This window comes from Crocodylus porosus, unplaced genomic scaffold (genome assembly GCF_001723895.1).
Source record: "Crocodylus porosus isolate Cpor-Errol unplaced genomic scaffold, CroPor_comp1, whole genome shotgun sequence".
In the NCBI taxonomy this organism is placed as follows: domain Eukaryota; kingdom Metazoa; phylum Chordata; order Crocodylia; family Crocodylidae; genus Crocodylus; species Crocodylus porosus.
The window spans coordinates 35,870,149-35,885,483 of NW_017728909.1; the positions used below are offsets into that span (position 1 = coordinate 35,870,149).

The 15,335-nt window shown below is 41.3% G+C and overlaps 1 protein-coding gene across 7 annotated transcripts in view; it reads right to left on the bottom strand.

The window, feature by feature from the left end:
* Window positions 1-1,023: 1,023 nt before the first annotated feature.
* Window positions 1,024-15,335, bottom strand: part of SLC38A9 (solute carrier family 38 member 9) — a 69,174-nt gene continuing 54,862 nt past the window's right edge. For 5 of the 7 annotated variants that reach the window (XM_019532072.1, XM_019532071.1, XM_019532070.1 and 2 more), the window contains 2 exons: window positions 7,394-7,483; window positions 3,911-5,747 (listed from right to left, as the gene is read on the bottom strand). In XM_019532072.1, the coding sequence (XP_019387617.1) occupies window positions 5,582-5,747; window positions 7,394-7,483 (256 nt within the window). In that variant the 3' untranslated portion in view covers window positions 3,911-5,581. Of the gene's footprint in view, window positions 3,183-3,910; window positions 5,748-7,393; window positions 7,484-15,335 lie in introns of those variants that run through there. The other 2 variants (XM_019532074.1, XM_019532075.1) reach the window with 1 other exon arrangement.

Below are 15,335 nucleotides of genomic sequence, written 5' to 3' on the forward strand. Positions count from 1 at the left end.
TTTTTTCCAGTAGAATTTAATTTTTATTATTATTATAATAAAAATCAATAAATTACATTTCACAAAATATCATTTTGGTCAGGACATTCTTTTCTCTTCCACTGAAACATGAGGCACTCTACAACAGTGTTAGAAAGTCAGATTTAGCTGGCTATACATACAATAAGATTTCATATTGTGCCAAGACCAGGATTAATTAAATGTGTGTATGTGTGGAGGGAATAACAATTTTACTCTGATGCATGTTTTTGTGTAACCATTTTTTTCCAACCCTCTCTGAGAACCAGGTCAAAAATGGGCCAAAAAACACAGAGACATTTTCAAGAGTATTTATGTGAGTTGGGAGCACAAGTCCCACTGACTTTCACTAAGAATTATGCTCCTAACTCATTTTGGTACTTCTGACCATCCCACCTTTCAGTATTAGAATATCTTAAATGTGAGTTTCAAATTTTATTGAATAAATACATTTAGATGGAGACAATGTTATGAAATATTTTTTAAAAAACACTGTTTTCTATTTTCAAACATGTAATTCCAACTGATACCATCTATAGCACAAGTAAGAAGACCTGCAAAAAAGTAGTATTAGAGAAACCTGTTTTTGCAACCTAAACTGGGTTTATGTTTAGTGCAATGTACAATCAGATACCAAGTACTAACCCATATTAGACTAGTGTGCCTTGCATAACAGAAAAGATCAGACTTTCAGATACATACCTTACTGTGGATTCCAGTTTATTTAATAGTTTCACAGCTGTAAGGGGCTGGAAGGGACCTTACAGACCATCGGGTCCAGCCCCCCCTGCACTTGGGCAGGGAAGACTACTGGGATCAGATGACTGCAGCAAGATGGACATTTCCCATTTCAGGAGTCAAGCTGCTGATATGTAAATGTTGCTTGTGACGCAAGCTCATGGAACTCTTGGTCAAAAAATCACAGGCATTTTACTCATTCCTGAGAAAACTACTGCAGTAGGCAGGGTCACAGGTTTGTTAGGGTCTTATTTTTCCCATCATTTATTTTTAAGAGACTTTGCTACCTCCCACCTGCATTTATCTATAACAATTAATTTTCTGCAAATGTGTCCCTGCTTTTTGTCTCCTGACATTCTCCTTTCAAGTGTGAAAACTCTGGATCTTTATAGTTATGGAGATGCTTAAAAAATAAATACTAAAAATGCAAGCATTTGGTTTTCCAAAAACTTCAAGAAAAATATAGTGAAATCTATTTCACTAAACAGTTTCTCCTTTTTGATGCCGTACACTGAAGTATACTAGAAACAGCTGTCCTAATTTGCTTGCAACAACTGATGCAGCAGAATCAAAGTATTTAAATCAATGTTATCACCACAAAAAAAAAAGGCAGCAGCACCTATAGTGGTTAAAACATGGAGGCTTTTTTATTTTAAAGAATAAAGTAAAACACACCAGATGAAATCCAAAGCACAATAAAGTCAAAGCATTTTACAATTAACTTTAGTGGAACCAGGATTTCATCAACTGCCTAAGTTTTAGTCTAGTTTATGCAGGTCAAGCCTTCCATCAATTAAATACCCATTTCTGTATCCCCCACCCAGCTTTACATGTGGCACAGAAAAGTGACAAGTGGCAGTCACCTACAAGCACAGTTGACTTCAGTGATAAAATTAATGGGTTTTCAATACAGAGGAGGAGGAATGTGGCATCTTCCATTCTTTGACATTGAGTAACCTATCAGTAAAAGGGACAAAAATCTTGATAACAGCAAACCAACGAGTCATGGAGGCTTAGCAGAGGCATAACTGGGCAGCTCTATAGCACCCAAGGCAGAACTGTCTTCCAATCCCAGCAGCACAATAAGCCCCACAGCTATTTTTGTGCTCCCCAACAAAGGTGGTGTCTGGGGCTGCCCTAGTTGCCCTCCCTTAGCAATGCTACTGAGGCTTAGCTATGCTGCAATTGTGCATTGATATTCAGCACAGTTTTGCTGGAGAGAAACAGAAAAGTCAGAAGAGGAAAGGAATATGTAAGGCAAAACAAAGGAAGGTGAGATTGAGGTGGGAAAAATAAGTTTCCATTGAGTGCTAGCTGTCAACACAAATACTGGAATAACAAGGTTCACACATCCTGCGCCTTAGGCAGATTTCCCCTAATCCTTTCATCAGATCTCATACAAACAATCCTGTAGGCAAAGTGCTCTTGCTGACTGTGTAAATTGTCTATGATCAGACTCATTATGAGGCAAAGAGAATAGAAAGTTTAAAATATGCGTCAATGAACAGGAATACCAAAGTATGAACAGGGAGAAATTGTTCATCGGATGCTATGGATGGACTTGCAGAAAAGGAAGAATGAAAGATGACAGGTGAATGACAACGATGAAGCAAGCATCGAAAACATTTCTCTTTCATACAGGATAAATGTTATGTGTATTCCACAATCCTGACTAAAAAGTTCAAAGAGCTCTACAAGTTGAGAAAAGTAACAGTTTTGAAGTAAGTCTCCTACACACTGCAATGACTATTCCTCACCTACTCATTCTTGTTTATTTCATAAGTTAAAATGTGAGGAAGCCCAGAACCCTCTGCAGCTTGAGGAGTTCTGCTCCTGAAACCTTCAGACTGTGGTCAACATCACACATACATTATTCCAGACTATGCCTTCAATCTTACAATCAGCAAAAGGCAGCTTTGTTAAGAACCCAACCAGAGCCTGCTCTACAAGGTTTACAGGTAAGGGGTAAGAAAAGATCATATATCCAAGCTGACATAATTGCCAGCAAAACCATCAGGGCTTCTGTTATCTTAGCGTATGCTGTTAGAAGCGGTATAACCGTGCCAGTGGAAAAACACCCTTTTCTTCATCAGTATAGATTGCATCTTTACTAAGGACTGTGGTGGAATAGCTACAGCAGCATAGGCTTTGTAATGCTCATCCCTCAGTCCCCCCATGTTTCCTGCTGCTGCAATGAGGAGATGCTGTCAGATGCTGTGAACGGACTTAGAGGGTAGGGGTACTAAACAGAAATAAATAAGGCTGAAAAGTTACTCATTTTTCTTTTAGTTGCTCTCAGACTTAACTCTCACTTCTTTCATTCATTACAGGACTTGAATACTGGCCACTTGAAGTGCACAGGTAAGGGCCAGGAAAGACCTCAGTAGGGCGAGCACCAGGAATGAGTTTTCTGCTTCCTCAAAAGCCTACAAGGAAAATGTTGCATTGACTTCTAAATACGTGTAAATAAAAGATGTTCAGGATAAAGGGTCACACCTATACATACATACTTATACCCTCTTGGTCAACAAACAAAAATGAGGTAAAACACTTTTTTGCAGAATACTCCTGTTCTTGGCAGGAATTATTTACGCAGGGAGATGTTGGGAAAGGGATGTGTTCCACCCTCACAATACCTTTGTTTCTGAACCAGGATTCATCAACCCATTTTGGATATGGTTCTACAATGGACTTGGACTCAACCTTCAGACTTAATCACCTCCAAGTAGTCTTTCATCAACTCAGACTCCCACACCCATCCGACATATACTGGTAATTCTAGTCAAAACACATTTCTTTACATTTAATATTTGGCAAGTTAAATCCTACATTTGTTTAACCCCAGCACCAGGCAAATAAAACACCACGACTGTCTGACACGCCACCATTCCAGCTCTTCTGTGTATGTGCATTTGTATTTTCATAACATGTGTGCATGATTGATTCAGTTACATGCTCTCTGAGAGTACGCAATGCTCCATTACTGAAACCTACTATGATCCTGTACATGTGGCATTTAACAAACACGTTGGATCAAGAACAGCAGCTTTTCACAAGAAATTCTTGCCACCAAAACAAATTTCAAACCCAGAACTTTCATCCATTGAATGTGATGAATTTTGCTCTTTACTTAGAAAAAAAATTGGGTCCCTGAGGACTTCACAGAAATCTCAGTCTTTATTTCTGATTTACCTGTGTACATTTCCAGTTTTGTGCACATTTTTTGTAGTCCTAAAAGCTTCCTTCAGGCAATACCTTACTGGTATCTACTTTACTGTCATGGGTTTAGCTTTTTACAACTATAGGTGTAAAGTTGTACATGCAGTAACATTAATTGGAAAGATAATAGACTAATTAACCACCTGATTGTTTGCAGGCATTGCAGTCCTTGGCTAAGTAATAATATTGATAATTTTGCACCAGAGGTTCTGAAAATTTGGTTTAAATTGCATATTAGATCAATTGCTTTTTAATACTGACTATTGCAGAGATACGCAAAAAGATAATTGTTTTAAGTATTTGTGCATTCTCATTCAGTTTAGCCTACAATATTTAAGAGTGCTATTTTGTCAGCATGTCAACATCTCTCCAAGAATTGTAGAGCGGAGTTGAAGAATGCTATTTTTCCACAACGACATTTTCAGTCTGTGATCCTGCAGGGATACAAGGAGGCCTACATCAGAAATGCAAGAATGCTTTGCAGATTTAAAGTTGTGACTCATGAAAGCACCTGAGTATCTAATCTAATGATTAGTTTCAAAAGCAGCAGGAGGAAACCTGTAATAAGTTGCAGGCTAGAACAACCTGACTCTGGTTCAATGTAGGGTGGGTGGCTTCGGCGGCCTGTCAGCAGCTGGAGTCTTTCCCTGCACCCTTAATAGGGCCAGGCAGCTAAAAGCCATGTCTGCACGGACACTGCTTTTCCCGTTCCCCCAGCTCTGCACCCTACAGCCACTGAGTGGGGAGCTGGGGAAGTGGTGCCTGTGCGAATGCAAAACAAAGTCCTCCGGCTCTGTGGGATGGATACTACCCTTGGGCTGTGTGTTGCTGACCCCTATGTTAAAGGGCCTAAAGTGAGAGGGAGCCTGTGTCTTAACTCCAGTTGAGCCACCAATTTGTTCTGTATTTGTTGCCTACTGTCACATCACTTATTCTGGGAGCCCAAATACAGCGTCTGCATCCCAGTTCCTTTTTATGTGTTTTTTAACCGAGACATCCTGCAAAAAGGAAGAAAAAAAAGTTACCAAACAAATTTGTAGTGCCTGTACAGGAGGGTGTATTGCAATTCAAGTAGCTGTAAAAATGGCTTCACAAACATAACCCTTTTTTCAGCAAGTGTTTGGTTCAAAACAATGCACTAAAATTCACTGCAGCTACTAATATTTAGAACTGTCACTGTACAACACGACGAGAGCTTGTTTGTTAAGAATAGGAACAATTATTTCTTAGAAAAAAAAGGGGAATTCCACAAAATAAGAATAAAAATGTAGCTGTTTAAAAGTGAACTGTACCATCTTTTATCCATATGAAAATGTTTCTCTAGAAAGTGAAATTCATCCTTGATGTAGCTTCCCTGAACCTAATGGAACTGAATTATGAACAAAATTTGACCTATTTATTTATTGCAATATAGCATTTTCAAAAGAGCAAGATGCTTTTACTTTCCAACTCTTGAATACTGCTGCTAAGACATCTTTGTCCATTGCTTTTGAAAGTGCAAGTTTTCTTATGTGGAAACAGAACCAGATCTGCAGTCCTCAGCATTTAGTGTTCCAGGCTGTAATCAAATCTCACAAAGGTCGTTTGTGATACCCACGAAGAGTTTTCATAATAAGAACTGTGCAATCAGATTTGCCAGTCCTAGGATGATTATAAAGATGTGAGTGATTAGTATTGGCCATGTCAGCTTCCCGACAACACGCAGGGAGATCATGTAGATGAGGGATGGATACACAAATACAAAGGCAAGACCACATGTTGCTCCAGAATACCTGAAAAAAAAAATGTTGTACATTATCTTCTGTTCTTTGGGATTCTTCCCCCTTGGACCAGTTAACAGCCTGGTTGAATGACTATTGGAAGTCACAACCAAAATAAACAATTGGTTTTTGTTCATTATCATCTGTTTTCTTCTTCTCTTCCCTCTTTCAAATGTCATTTAATTACTTGACAACATTTTTCTTCCCCCAGAGTAATTATACTATAAAATCTGATTAATTATACTATAAAATACAATTTATCAGCCACATCCTCAGATGTTTCTAAAGACAGACTTCCTACCTATGAATTTGAAGTTATTTGTTCTCAAGGGAGCTGTTAACATATATGCTAAAATAACATTGGCAGCCTGTGTCTTTTGTTCTCATTTTACATAATTGTTAAAAATCTGAATCTAGTAACACCCCAGATGCTTAAACAACCTGTGTTAAGCTACATGAACACATGACTGCTTTAATCACCTAATGAGGTCCTAATACACATTTATCTGCTACTGCAAACACATAACATTCAAGTACCAACCAGCTCCAAAGCAGAGCTACTGGAGTCCTGAATGTCTCTTCTTTCACTCTCTCTCTTAGTTAGTAAATCCCTCTCTATAGTCCCTCCCAAGCTTGGCTCATTATTCATTATTTTCCATCAGATGTCTAAAACAAATTGGTGATCAGTTACACACCAATGATAGCAAGTAGTGAAACAGAGTAATTTATGAACAACCCAGATGCCAAGAACTGTTCAATTTTTTCAGAGACAAACCATAATGAACAAATTGGCAGAAATAAGGGTCAAGTCAAAGTTTAATATATCCTGTAATTTAATTCACAGTATGACACTTTTCCCAAAATGGAGAGGCTGGAAGAGAAAGGAAGAGCAAAGAGGGAAAAAAAGTTAATTTGAGAATCAGCCTATCTTAGAAAGTGAGTAAATCACAATTGCATTTGCTGGTTCTTGAGGCCCAAGGCCAATTGTGGTGGTTTCCTAATCGCTTCCCTCTCCTGGTTGCTGTATGAAAGATACAGACTAAGGGGTGGGGAGGATGAACAAAGTCTTGCCAAATGTATAAAGTATATAAACTGAAAATAAAAAGAAAAATTATTTCCTTTAAGTTTTTGTAGCTATAGGAAACTTAAGTATTGGCCAGAAATGGTTAAAAACAAAACAAACAAGCAAACAAACACTCTTTTTAATACCGACTGCCCCTCTAATTCTGAAATTCTTGTTTTTCTTTACCACAGGTCTTTTAAATTAACTTTGTTACCAAAACCGATAACACGTTAAGCTTTAATTTGTTTGAAGACTACTCAAATAAAGCCATATACTAACTTAGGTGCTCTGATGCTGGCAAGACAATGTTTCTTATTCAGAGTAAGCAGGTAAATTATGAGGCCTTGGATAAGGGGACGAAAGAAACTCTCTCAGTTCACACCTGCTTGGCAATCATCCCAGTACCTTGAATGCCTCTTTCAAAGAGCTAGAATTACAAAGAATTTTAAAGTGACTCTGATTTATTTTCTATGTTTGTTTAGGACTTTTAACAATCTATAAATAAAAAGATGAAAGTCTGATCTCTTACAGTTCACCTTCCATTCCAAAAAAAAAAAAATAGTTACCATCAAGGACAAGAGCAAAGAGCACTTACCGTATGATACCTCCTATGTTGGGATAGAATATTGCCATTGCCACTCCAGCTCCTACAACTGCTATGTTCAGAGCCAACACATGAAAAATACTACAAAAAGGTGGAGGAGAGAGTTAAAAGAATTATTTGTATAAAAACAGCTTCCTTCATTTACTGTGTTAAAAGCTAAAAGAAAACTTAAGTATTGGCCAGAAATGGTTAAAAACAAAACAAGCAAACAAACCCAGAGAGCATTTTCATCTCTATGACTCACCCTATTTAAAACTAATTAATTTAATTGCAAATATGACATCTACCGAGTATCGCAAATGCCAGATCCCATGCACTCTCAAATGTTTGGATTTAAATAATTCTCAAGCAATGTCTGTATAATTTGGATATTCTTCTGAAGACAACAGATTTAATATTCTGCGCTTAAACATTTTGGATGGATTCATGTGCCAGAAAAACAATATTGTATAAGTGAATTCCCACATGAAAGAAATGACTTGAATCAGAAAATGATCTGAGTTATAAAACTGGCATAATGAATACCAGAGAAAAATGCATCACAGAATGAAAAGCATTACATAGAATACATTAAAAAACACAAAGTAATACACTGCATCTTGAATATTTGGGTAGATAAGACAATTGTTTATATTTCTGGGTATGAAGTACTATCTAGCTACTATACACACTGAACTGTTTTGGGGTAAATATTAAGCGATAATTTACAAATCTAGGCAGTGAAATAAAGAAGTCCCTTTATAGCTTAGTGAAAAAGTAGATAACACACAGAACAAACTATGCCATAAAGCACCAATATGAGTGGTATTCAGAAAGTAGTTATCTCAATTGACCTGATATGTTCAGGCATAACAGATTTCACAGATCAAAATCCTGATATTTTGATGTGCTCTTCATTAACAGCCATTTTTTTAAAATTCTGGTCAGAACCTGTAGAGATAGTGTGAAAGAGAGGCAATCACTAAAAAACTGAAAACAGAGAAGAATTAAATCAAAAGTGGTGATCAAGTATGCCCAAAGGAAAGGCCTCCCCCTACCTCCCCAATGTCCATATGCAGCGAGACAATGCTGTGAGGGATGATGCTCTCTCTCATGTCAAAACAAAGAAACCGAGCAGCTGAAGCATGAGAGAATCAGCACCGAGGATGAGCGAAGATTTGGATACCCAGAAATATTGCTGCATCCAAACCCAATTGCTACTATCCACAAGATGATGCTGTGTGACAAAGATCAATAGTTAGGCACACAGTGGACATCAGCATGGTGTCAGCATATTCCAACCTCAGTGCAAATGATGTCAGTAAGATGGATGGTCAGAATGCTGGGTGCAAGAAGAGCAGAACCAGATGTTCCCACAGAAAGATCAGTGCAGTTTCAAACAATCCCTTCCCCCAAAAAGAGTCATAAGCAGGACTGACTGTGGCTCAGGATAAAACAAATCATAGAATCAATGAGTCAGAAGGGACCTAGACAGATTATCGAGTCCGGCCCCCCGCCATGGGCAGGAATGCATATGGGTGGTGGGAGGGGTCATAAGACCCCAGCCAGCTGCCCATCCAGTTTCCTCTTGAAGATTTCCAGGGAAGGTGAGAGCACCACCTCTCTGGGAAGCCTATTCCAGGCCCTGGCCACCCTTACAGTGAAGTAGTTCTTCCTAATATCTAACCTAAACCTAAACCTATCCTCCCTCCGCTTGTGGCCGTTGTTCCTAGGGACTCCAAGGGGGGCCCTGGTGAACAGACTTTCCCCGAGTCCCTGCTGCTGGCCCCTTATAAGGTTGTAGGCAGCCACAAGATCCCCCCTCAGTCTCCTCTTGTGGAGACTGAAGAAATTCAGGTCCCTGAGCCTCTTCTCATAGGGCTGGCCACGGAGGCCTACAACCATATGAGTGGCCTCCTCTGGACCCTCTCCAGGTTCTCCATGTCCTTCTTGAAGTACGGCGCCCAGAACTGGACACAGGACTCCATCTGCGGCCTGACCAGCGCCGCACAGAGGGGGAACAAGACCTCTCTGGACCTGTTAGCGATGCCCCTGTTGATGCATGACAGGGTGCAGTTGGCTCTGCCTATTGCTTCGTCGCATTGGCGACTCATATTCATCCTGGAGTTAATCATGACTCCAAGATCTCTCTCTGCCTCTGTTCTGCTGAGAGGGGCAGCCCCTAACCTATAACCGTAATGCTGGTTCCCTCTCCCCAGGTGCAGCACCCTGCACTTGTCCTTGTTGAACTGCATCCTGTTCAGATCCACCCACTTCTCTAACCTATGGGATGTGGTCCCTGCCTGCTGGTGTATTCACTTTACCCCACAGCTTGGTGTTATCCGCTAACTTGAACAGGGTGCTCTCCACACCCTCGTCCAGGTCGCTAATGAAGATGTTGAACAGCACCGGCCCAGGGACTGAGCCCTGGGGGACTCCTGAGCATGCAGTGAAAGCATACAGTCTCCATTGTCCCAAAAAATTCAAGGTGACAGCAGTCAGTAAGGTCATGGCTAAAGTATTTTGTCAGTGAAAGGGTGACAATGACCTCTCAACAGGCAAGACCATAAATATCACATATTTTATTAGCAAATGGTTGTGCTGGTAAGAAGCCATCAAAAGCAAGAACCATGAAAAGTAGAGTCAAAGAGCACCACTTCTGCAGTGAAATACACATTTCCAGATTGGTCACTGCAAACATGACTGATATGTTTCACCATCCACTTGGTTCAGCTCCTAGGGCCTTCTTGTTCCCCACACTGCAGGAAGACTTTTGAGGGACAAGTTTCAGTGATGATAACAAGGTGACTGCAGCAGTAAGATGCAGGAGAATGACTTCTGCAACAGGTTCAGTGGACCAAGTACACTGATGTCAAGTGCATTAAACAACAAACAATTGAGAATGGATGCTGCCAGGCTAGACACTTTCTGAAACATTATCCTTTGTAATGACTGTTCCAATAGGAACATATTTCAGGAGGCAGCTAAAAGGAGTATCTTTATTTTTCAGTAGGCATTTCAAAAGAAAGGGGGGCATTAGGAACTGGCACATGCCTTGACTTAGGGGTTGTAACTGTTAGAATTAAACTGCAGGTAGAACAAAGATCCAAATAACTGGAAAGGACGTAACACTGTTCTGCTTCAGGGCTACGAACAAACTTCCTTGATAAGCAGGTTACTCCATGATTTTTCACATAGAGGAGTCCCAAGGATACACAGGAGCTGAATCTAGGTGACTACAGATTTTTTTCACGTCAAACATCCTATGAATCTAGGTGCTTACATGGTTGTGCAGTCACTCAACAGGGTCACTTAGGATCAGTTTTTGTGATCTAAGCAGCTGATATATATTGCTGAAGTTTTGCATATACACCTAACAAGACCAGATTTCAAACTGGCCCTGAAACTCCCTCCTTATGGTCCACCCCCTACAGAAGATATCTTGGGGCAGCTTATAAGATTGTCCAGGACATGCCAAGACTGATCTGCACTCTATGTTTGGCTGCCAGAACAGTTCCTTCTGTGGTATCTTGCTCATAAATGTTGAGATTTACACTGGAGTCTAGGCAGGCCCATGGGTGACTCCACAACTGGATGTGGTTGAGTGGCTCAAAGCCTTCTATGCTCCATGTCCAACTCCATCATTTTGTCAAGTGGCATTTATGAGGAAGAGAGAACCCAATTCCTTTGTCCCAGCAAAATAATTTATTTTATATGTTACAAGAGTCATGAGGACGCAGAAGAGCTGTAAGATTTTCATAAAGCTTCAACAACCCTCCATGTTGGAGGGTTCATCTCTCAGACTGTCAGTGTTCAAATGAAGGCCTGGATGCTCAGGAAGAAGGATGGAAAAAAGAACCTTTTTTGAAGAAAGGCTGTAAATATAGTTGAGCCACTAAGCAAAAAAGGGACCACAAAATTAACTACAACATCCTCATGGGAGAATCTTGCCAAAAACTGAAACCAAACTTTATAGATGGAGATAAAAAAGGAAAGAAAAAAGAAAGAAACTGGCTTTAAAAACTCTCAAGTCAAAAAGTAAGGAAATTAAGATTAGATTCTTCTGCATGGAGTCTACTTAAGCACACGCAGCACTGAAATCGCAGGTCTCATGCACACACCATTAAACAAAGAAAAGCAGGAAAACAAGAAAAAAAATCTAGTATTTTTAAATGGTAAGCTTCAAGATGTACTCTTCAGAAAATGGAAATCCAACTCCAGTGACACACTTCAAAAAGAAGCATAAAACAGGGTACGGGAACTGTACAATAGAAACTAAATTAGCTATGTTGAAAATTGAAGAGCAAATACCACTCAAAACATACGCAACAAGAATGTCTTACTATTGCATATGAAGCAACATGCCTAAAAGAGACTCACTGGGTCTGCTAGGCTACCAGGGAATGGAGGGAAGATAAAGATTTTGCAGGGAAACTATAGGACTTCTTCAGCCTTTTTTACCCTCTCAATATAAGACAGACATTGAAATAAAATGAAATATATGTGTGCACATGAGTGCACACACTTCATTTTACGTTATATATATGGACATAACTCATCAAAGGGATTCATTGCCCTCAAATACTACTGAAGCTGAGAGCTTAGCAACAGTCAAAAAGAATTAGTTATTTATATGGACAATGAAAACATCCCTGATTACATTAGATAAGAGATAAACCCTTATGCCTCAGTCCTTAAGCCAATTTAAACAATATGGTTTAAAAATATGCTTCCTTCTCTTACAGTCAGATTACCCAGTGACTCACTATAGGACTTTCTGAGCTTCTTCTGAAGTCTTTAAAAACTGTCCGTTAGTCAAAAACGGACTATAGATCTACACAGACTTCAAGTCCAATCCCCTATCTGCAAAAAAAGAACCCATCTTGGCAACATGACAACTGCAAGAGGGCTTACCCTCTTCACCCAATTGTTATCACTAGATGAAAAAGTAAGGAAATGCACACAGAAGACCTAAAAAAGAGAAAGGTTGTTAAGGTACCTGCCAGAAGGTTAGCATGTCTGGAATAATCTTTTGGGGTCTGGACATTCCCCAGAGAGGTAGAGATATTTGGTGGATACCATTTGTTAATTTATTAAATACCAGAGAGGAGAAGCCATGCTTCTCAAAAGAGGGAGCTTTTCCTTAGGGTGCCAGAGATGGCCAAGTAGATTTTGGAGCAGTGAGCCATCTTGTTCCTTTCCGACAAAAACGTAGGAGACTTGCCTTCTGTAACATATATGGAACAGCTTCCTTGCCAATTCAGGCAAACCATCAAAATTAACTAGTAGTGATTTTTCTAACAGGATCCACTGGGATCCCATCAAACATATCAGACTTTGTATTAAAGAAAAAATTCTGCCCAGAGATGCTTATATCTAAGCTCTGTCCTATTGCTTCTGGGAAGCACCAACTGAATGGTCAGAAATCAGTCCATAGAGCCACCTTGAAGCAGGATACTAAAAGGCCACATGCCAGGGAATGCATCTGAAGCAAACAGTATTGCAGGGATGCTTATATACGAGCATGGGCGGGGGGTGCTCCAATACACTGTAATTATAGCACGTCAGAGAAGACTTGATTAACCAAATCTGCTGGAATGTGGTAATTACTACGCTCTAGGTAGCCTCTGCATTTCATGCATCAGTGCTCCCGCACTTCGAAATAGCAGCGGGGGCGCTTTAACTAAAGTTTGTTGAACGAGCAAGCCACCATTTTGAAGCATGGGGACGCTGATACACAAGACACTCCAGGTGCTTTAATTAGAGAGGCTCTCAGAGCTGCTCTAATTAAAGCACCTCCCCCCCTCCCACCCACGAAGCTCATGTATAGATGCCTGTAGAGTCTAGAATTCCAGGGCAGATGACTTGGGACTCATTCTGTATGTAGGAAAGGCAGTCCCAAAGTTGAAGAAAATTGCCAGGGGGACAGAAATGAGGGTCAGTCATTCTTTAGTGGGATCTGAAATAAGACCCAGGATCTGTGTACAAGCTTAGCTCCTGGCATCCAAAAGAACACGAGACAGGGAAATCTAGAGGAACTGCCCCAGGGCACCAGGGAAGAACCTGTTGGCCCAGTAAGGTAATGTTCCTTACCTCTTTGTAGGAGCACAGGAGGCAGCAGAGGAGCAGCAAAAAAGAATCAGAAATGGCAGCAGCCACACTTTAGAAACGTGTGCTCACTGCACATAGGAGAGCATGCTGCAGCTGCCGGTATAATTGGAAGCCTGGCACTAGCCAGGGAGAAGAGCTGGTACAGTGGGGAAACAACCAACAGCAGGCGTGGGGCTACAGGGAGAACGTGAGCCCAGTATCTTGTGAGCATCCCCTGCACAGGAGGGGAAGACCACTGGAAGACCGAGCAATTGGAGGAGTGCCCAGCAGTGGGTGCCCAGGAATTTGAGCAGCTGACAGGGACCTACCGTGGCCAGAAGCGACGGAGAGAAAGACGAGCCTGAAGGTGTGGGAAGATCCTGCAGTATTTGGGTGGACTTTGCATGTGACTTAAGGAACTTGAGGGTTCTGAGTGCTTTCTGTTCTTTGTTGCCATTTCTTTATCAATTTTGTGGGATTACTGAACAACTGGGAAAGCCTTGCTCAGGCCAGACTGAAGTATTATTTCAACATTACTTGAAGGGATAATGGATGCCCTGGGACCATCTGAGACTTGTTAGAAAAACTTGTACAAGCCAGTAACAAGGCTTGAGCAGGGACAGCAGGAACCCAAACCTGGAAGATCCAAGCCCCACCAAAGGCATTCCAGTGGCTCTGACTAATCATCAGATGTAAGAGGATTTGCCTTTTTCTCTTTGTTTCCATTTAATTGACTTTCTGGAACACCTGGTTGTCAGCTGGGCAGGGTAAGACGGAGACAGGAGACCCATGAAGGCGACCCATGGTCCCACATGTGTAGCCCCAGAAACATCAGGAGACTTCTGCAGTCAATTAATCAAGACATGGCGGGTGAGAACAGAAGGGTGGCACATGTTTGGGTACCATTGAGGCCAAATTGTCGTCACATAAGACCAAGTACGTAGAGAGCTCTAGCTCTTATGCGTGGAGGTATCAGATGTATTTGTGACATCAGATACAATCTGAAAACAGGATGGTGCTTATGCATCTCTTGGTAGGAATAACTTTGGACTAACTCAGTTACCAAGACAAGGTATTACTAAACAGTGAAGTAATCCGTTAGTTCTTCATCATATCCAGCAATAATTAATTAGCCAAAAAATCACACTGACCCAGGTAATAAAGTTTGTTGCTAGAAAATGTGAATTATCTGGCAATCCAACAACAAGTGTGTGAGCAATCCATTCAATCAATGGTCAGTTTTAACATACAGCAATCCAGCTCTTCACGTTTTTTCTGAAGGTCTGATACCTACAAATAATACATATGAAGCTAGCCCTCTGCTCAATCCATAACCGCAACAGGTATTCACATCTGCAAACAATTTTTCACACAAAGAGAGTTTAGCTTTTAGTGCCAAGGAACTTCCAGATACACATGGAAATTGCAGCATATCCATATGCAGGGGCTGGCTGTCCCCTTTTCAGGCTCTGGGGCCTGGGAGCATGGCCACCTCCCCTTGCGGGGTCTGCTCCCTACTGGGGTCTCTGGCGCGCCAGCTGGAGGAGCTGCAGGCCACAGTCCAGAGACTATGTGCCATCAGGGACTGCGAGCAGGAGATAGACTCCTACTGCCAGGCCTTTCTCCCCCGGGAGCCGCAGGGTAGAGCACCGTCTCCCTCTGGACTAAGGAGGACTCTGGGACCTCCTGCTCTGCCCAGTCAGGGGCATGGACCAACGCGGTCAAGGGCTCTAAGGCCTGCCGCACCAAGGCCCCTGCCCCGCCGGAGCTTAGCAACAGGTTCGCACCTCTTGCAGCCCTAGCAGAGCCCGCGCAGTTGCCAGCTCCCGCAGGCAACCCAGGCTCAGCCACAGCTACTGCCCCC